The 6741-nt window shown below is 33.9% G+C and overlaps 1 protein-coding gene across 4 annotated transcripts in view; it reads right to left on the reverse strand.

The window, feature by feature from the left end:
* RBM45 (RNA binding motif protein 45) overlaps positions 1-6741 on the reverse strand; it is a 38964-nt gene that overhangs the window by 26858 nt on the left and 5365 nt on the right. For 3 of the 4 annotated variants that reach the window (XR_001145743.1, XM_012728883.1, XM_004674488.2), the window contains exons 3-8: positions 5850-5976; positions 3956-4078; positions 2890-3069; positions 1744-1873; positions 1487-1571; positions 1118-1281 (exon numbers count right to left, since the gene is read on the reverse strand). Coding sequence is in view for 3 of the 4 variants with exons in the window: in XM_012728883.1 (XP_012584337.1) it covers positions 1118-1281; positions 1487-1571; positions 1744-1873; positions 2890-3069; positions 3956-4078; positions 5850-5976 (809 nt within the window). In the remaining variant the exon portion in view is untranslated. The remainder of the gene's footprint in view (positions 1-1117; positions 1282-1486; positions 1572-1743; positions 1874-2889; positions 3070-3955; positions 4079-5849; positions 5977-6741) is intronic. The other variant, XM_012728890.1, reaches the window with a different exon arrangement.

A 6741-nucleotide genomic window follows, 5' to 3' on the forward strand; every position in this document is an offset into this window, starting at 1 on the left:
CTGGCTGGGGATCGAACTCATACTGCAATAGCTTCAGTACCTTCACAGTGCTGTGCTTTAACTTGCCGTGCCACCAGGAAGGCCATCCTCATTGCTTTAAGGACAAACTTAACTAAAGTTGCTCTCTGGCTTTCCTTGACAAGATTCTTGTTCTCTCCAGCTTCATCTTCCCTCAGTTTCTCAAATTCTATTTTCTGATGACCTTTGTTGTATTCTCTCTGGTAAGAAAAACCCACTTCCAACTTTTGTCCCTGGCTGAGTTATCTTTATCTTTCAGGTCTAAACGGAAAGGTCTTACTTCTTTTTTGAGGGGGAATGTCTTACTTCTTTTTAGAAGTAGAGTTTCTACAGTCAGTACACCCCTGCTTTGCATTTCATAGCTTGTACCTTCTTTTTCACAATACTAATCTCAACCGGTTGTAATTTCCAAACTACTTGTCCATCTCTATAACTAGCTGAAAGAAGCTATATAGACAATTAGCTCTAAGAAGACAAAGACTATTATGTTTGTTTATATAATGAAGTTTTATTTACACAATGGCTCTAATCAGTGCCTGTCTAACACAGAGGAGAGGCACGAGAAATAAACTAAATTAATCAAAATACTTGAAACACATCCATGATACTCTGCGCAGCTCTTTAATAGGCTTTCTATTTACCTTTTCAAATCACTAAAGCATACTAGGAAAAGATCAAAAAGAAAAAGTTAAGGAAAGAGGTTGAAAACAAATTAACAAGGGCTTTCTCTTTTTTCTTAAACACTTTAGTTGAACTGTAACTATAATGAAAAAGATACATGGAAAGAATTCTAGACAGATTTATGCCAAATTATCTTCTATCAAGAAACAAGTCATTTGTTCATTCCATGCAAACAACTCTCCAAAACCATCCGTTTTATGTCTTCAAAAGAAAAATAAAAGTAAACTTTATCTAGAGACTTAAGATATATGAATGCTGAAGAGAAGGAAATGATCATCTATCTTAAAAGGTGACATAAAGGACTTTTTTAAACCAGAGAATAAATCATCTCTACTGGATAGGAAGTTTCAAGACTGTGAGAATGCCTAATTAAACATATTATACTATAAAACATGATTTTGTGGAACTGAAATCTTACCAGAATATATCCTCTAATACATCTAAAGGTAAAGGATGAGGATTAAACACGATAAAAAGTCTTTCCTTCACAGGAGTTTCAGGAGGGGCTTTTTTTTTGCATGATGGAAGTACAACATCTGTCTGGATTTGAGGCAACTGTGATCCAGAACTTCCTCCAAACTGCTGTTAAAGAGTTAGGCACATAGTGAGAAAAAGAAAAACTGCACTTCAGGGATTTTAAGCCAAGAGCTAAGACAGATGTGTATCATATCACCTACATGGTCTTTTACCTTAATCCTGAAAATTTTCTACATAGGTAATCAACAAAAGGCACAATAATTTTCTACCTTGTTGAAGTATTGTAAAGGTTAAATTCTTACCTACTTACCAGAAATTGCTGCTGACTTGGATTATTCCACACCATTGATGCAAGCTGTGCAGCTACCATCTGCGTTGCCATTTTTCTAAGGAGACTGGAGATAGTAACTGATAATTTATAGAAAGCTACAAATATTGTCCCTTAATAGTAACTTGCTTTATGTCACTTCTTCATCTGAGAGGTCAATATTTTTCTATTTTTATTCTTCAAGTCAAAACCATTTACACCCAAAGAGTGGCTTTAGATACTCCTGGAATGGTACTTACTCTGTTACATTACTTCCATCATCAATGAAGGAAACACCTATTCGATTCCCAGGAGGGTACTGAAATCCATGTAATTTGTATTTTGCATAAATGGCTGATGCTACGTTGAAGTATTGTACCACTCCATGACCTAAATCAAAGTAAATAATACCCAGGAATTAAAAGTAGCATGAATACTTGAAAAGACTGTATTGCCTCAAAAACGAAACCATGGAGAAATTTCCTACATCGCACAATAAAGAGAAACAAATGAAAAACAAAGGTGTCTCTTAGAGATGTGTGCAACAGTTGTGTTCTACATAATAAAGTACAAATTAGATTTTGGTAATGTGTGAACATATTTTAAGAAAAGTAGAATATCACAAGTTCTGTCTAATGAATTTAATTTTAGGACATTGGCTTTTCTTATATACATATCTAAAAACGGACCAACTTTTCTTAAATTTAAAATTTTTTCCTATCATTCTGTGTAGGAAGTAAAATGAGAAGTGATATCTGAAAAGAATATGTAGTCATTTTGGCTAGCTACAGTGGTAGAGAAGAAAAATGACATAAATGAAGACTATAAGTAAGGTGCAGAGACTCAGACTAGAATTATATATTTAGCATTCCTTTGGAGAGCATTTAGTTAGGGGGGATGTTATTACTGGAGTTGTATATGGACCCTGTATTAGCCCTCACCTCCAATTCTTTAAAAATGTCAACAAATTCAAATATTTACTAAGTGTCTACTATGTGCTATTACTTGCATTAGGTATTTTACATATATTACTTGCAATTCTTACCTACCCTGGCATAGAGAATACTAATAATCCCATTTATCAGTGAAGAGAGGCTCAGAGATGATAAACAATTTGTCAAGGTCTCAGAGCTTTTTATGTGGGATTCCCAGCTGACAATATGGAATGCAATTTTTATTCACTATGTCTACATTTTTAAAAAGGTCTTAAAATATAATCTCAAAAACAAAGTACAAAAATATATTAAGCTAACACTAGATAGTAAGTAGGCTTAATCAAATAACTAATTCATAAATTCCAATTGCAATATTATCATATAGATAGGCTGTGACATAAAAAGTGCCACTTGGAGAAAAGCCATGTTACAAAACAAATATATTTTAAAATAATCTAGACAAAATTTTACCATAATTTGAATAAGGATCTCGTTGAACTTCACAATATTCCAATCCTGGCACTATATCAAAAATGCTGAAAAGCTGTTCTTCAGTGAAAGGAACTCTTGATACAACTGACAGGCGCTTGGAGATAGCTTCCTGGCCTCTGTTGTCATTCTTGTCAAAACTTGAAAATTCAGATTGTTGTTCTTTACCAATACAAAAAAAAAAAAAGTAAATCTACATTTTTATACATTCGAGAATTTTTTTAAAAATTATTTTAGGTACTAGAAAATAAAAACGAACTGTCAATAAGCCCACAGCATTGAGAAAAGGCACTGCATTCTGTAGGATGCTCTTGGTCATCGCACCATAGGGGACCAATGATGAGAAAACAGACAACTCCAACCCCCAACTTCCAACACAGAAATACAAGCAGCAATGTGTATCTAGCAATGTGTATCTAATTTCACAGCAATATTTTTAGTATACAAAAATGTAAAATGTGGCAGGTATTTTACCTCAAAGCTTTTTATTACTTTTATCACTAGCTTTTCCCTTTTTAGCTTCTATTTTATCATTCCTCTTTTTTTTTAATCTAGGTCCAATTTTGAAGCAACAGTATTTCGGGGTTAAAATTCTAGGATTGTTAGTGAGAAGATAGATACATGTTTATCTTTCTTTACTTTGTGTTCAGCTGCATAGAGGAAGGAACTAACCCATATATGTGTTAGTGACATATTCATTTGAGATATTGCAAACCATGGGAAAAAGTTATCATTAGAAATAAATAAACAAAGGGGGGGCCCTCCCTGGTGGCGCAGGGGGTTAAAGCACTGCACTAAGAAGCTTAAGCCACTTCCTCATGAGTTTGATCCCCGCCTGCCCCGGAGGAGATCCACGTGGCGCAGCAGACCTCTCCTGACCGGCCCGCTGCTCCCCTCAGCAATGTACTTCGTAGATCTGCCTGTTCTGCTACCCACTCTGTCCCTGGTGAATCCTCTCACCCTCTGCAACTCTGGCCTGTACCCCAGTTCTGTTTGAATAAATAAAACTTTAAAAATAATAATAATAAAATAAAGGGTGCTTACTTACCAAATGGAAACATATTTACTCTAGATTCATGTCCCAGACTTTCCTGCCTCATATTACAGTAATAATCCTGTTCTGAGGATTCAGATGCTTTATTTTTAGGTTCAGCCAAGATAGCTCTAAAACCTGAAAAAAAATCCATCAACTTCAAACTTCACAGCAAATTTAACGTATCTGCAAATATACCTTAATTGCTAGTGCTTGACTTAACTTTATAAATGTAACTGCATAAAAAACATCTAGACAATGGCCATCTCTACCAGACCTGCTTCTTTACTCTGAAAAAGACAGAGTAAATGAGAAATAGAAAGATCTCAAATTATGAGTGAATGTAGACGTGAAAGATCAGTAACTGCAAGATTAACCTCTCAATCTCCCCCTACTTCAGATGGTATGGTCATTTATTCTCCTAGCATCTCAACATCAAAATTCTACAAGCATTTCTTAATTCTTTATCAAGAGTCTCTCTTTGAAATACACTTAGAATGTTTTCTTTCACTTTAACTTTCCTGACTCTCTATCTAATTTATATTCTCTTCAATTAACCACAACGTTTGAATTGCTTTGTCTCTAGACTAAGGGTTTTAGACAGGGGTCTATGGATTAGCTCCAAAAGATGACAGGGGTTCTATGTACCTTTTTAAACAAAATGTTTATGCATATATGTGCAAATGGGCATAATTCATGGGAGAGGATTCATAGCTTTCATCATTTTATTCAGTGAGTCCAAAAAGAAAAACTAACTAGTATTCTTTCTCGGAAATCCATTCTTGTTTCAACCATCATCTGTTTCCTGTTTTTCTACTTTTAAAATATGAAGAATCTTATATGAAGTAGGCTTGTGCTTTTCCTAACCTGTCATTTTTCCACTGTAGCTACTAAACTTGGTCTTGCAATTCCTCAGACTGTTGCTTTCATGGTGCTGAGCAAAGGCATATTAATTTCTAGCTCTGTGCCTATGTCAATACTGCTTTTACAATCTGTCTTGCCAGTTCTTCACTAGATGCAAATCCTACCTCCAATGTGTTTCCATGCTCATTTTGTGTACTTCTTTTTCAAGGCTGATAACACGGTACTATGCCCTTTTGAACACCTTCATTTGATATATTTTTGTTGAGTCTATTATAATTGGCAGTATCTTTGCTAGAGACTTCAATAAATACTGAGGGTCTACTATGCACTAGGTATTTGGGATACCAGAAAAAGACAAGACATATTCTTGCTTTCAAAGAGCCTTAATTACCATTTGCCTACTAGGCCTATGCTATTCAAATGGCTAGAAATTACTTAGATGCCTTTATATTTCTCTATTTGACATAATAATGAAGCTACCATAAGCACTCAGTTAATGTTGGTTGGTTGAAATATTTAGAAGGCTGTGAAAGAAAATTTTGGTGAGTACCTTAGAATCATTTATGAATTCTACTGATAAATAGTAATTCTTTCTAGTATGTACAGATTTTTATAATTTATCCCTTATTTCATCGCTAATGATCAATATAACTGTAAGTATGGAAACAAACAGTATACCTCTTGACTTCTTGAAAATTCTTATTCTCCATTTTGGATAACAGCAACCATAGGAAATTTAATTCAGGTCACTCTAGCTTGAAACTAATCCTATGTATATTTAGTTACCTATGCTAGCAAACAATAAATTTTATTCTTTAAAAATGAGCATTTTCACTTACAAGATTAAGACAGCTGCTCACATTTCTCTCCAAAGCAGAGCCCCCCAAAATTTAAACCCAGTCCCAAAATCATTATTTTAGGATGATATATATCTAAACTCCCATCACTTAGATTAAATTAACAAAAACCAGTATTAGGTTCAGTTATTAAAAGTGATCAAGCATTTCTATAAGTCTTTAGTTATATTAAACAAACACATGCTTACTTCGATCACAGTTTTCTATTGCCTGGGCAGCTTGTGATGGTTTTAAATATCGAACATAACCCAAACCTTTACTTTCTCCAGTGACTTTATTCTTAATGATGCTACAATACTCAATATCGCCATATACCTATGAAAGTTAAAAAAAAAAGATCTTAGAATGAAAATTAGTAACTGTACATTTTATTAGTTAATTTTGAGTTTCTTGCCTGCAGAAAAGGAATCAAGAATTAGAATAACATCCACTTTTAATAATAAAATTTAAAAAAATCATAAACTATTGAGGCATCAGACAAGTAACCATAACAATGATATAACAAAACAGTAATATAACTAAAGCAATGATAATTCTTATTTCCTATACATTTGTCATACATATATATATAAAATCTTACTATCAACAATTTTTTCAAGAATACATATAGTGTACTGCTTATTTCACAGACAAGAAAGCTGAACCTTACGAAAACCAAGTAACTTGCCTAATTTATTAAGGGAGAGTAAGAATTCGTATGTGGTTCAGCTTTTGGTCAGTAGTGGTGAGAGCACTCGCCCTGCAGTCAAACCGCAATTCAAGTCTTGGCTCAGTCGTTGTGCAGGTTAATTATCCTCTCTGAACTTGTCCCTTTATCTGTTAAATGGGACTAAGTCATATTTTCTCATGGGATTGTTTTACAAGATAAATGAAATGATACATTTGAAGTGTTTATACAGGATCAGAGTATTTTCAACACTCAGTAGAGATTAGCTATCTTTATTTGGCTGCCTTCTGATAGGAGCATAAATGATTTTGTATTCTTTTGAAGATGAGGCTCTCAAAATAGATGACTAAAACAACATAGGTTAACCCAGAAAGTATAGAAGGAAGTAGTAAATGTTTACTTTTTTTTTTTTT

The sequence above is a fragment of the Condylura cristata genome, unplaced genomic scaffold (assembly GCF_000260355.1).
Source record: "Condylura cristata isolate star-nosed mole 26May11 unplaced genomic scaffold, ConCri1.0 scaffold00002, whole genome shotgun sequence".
Lineage (NCBI taxonomy): Eukaryota > Metazoa > Chordata > Mammalia > Eulipotyphla > Talpidae > Condylura > Condylura cristata.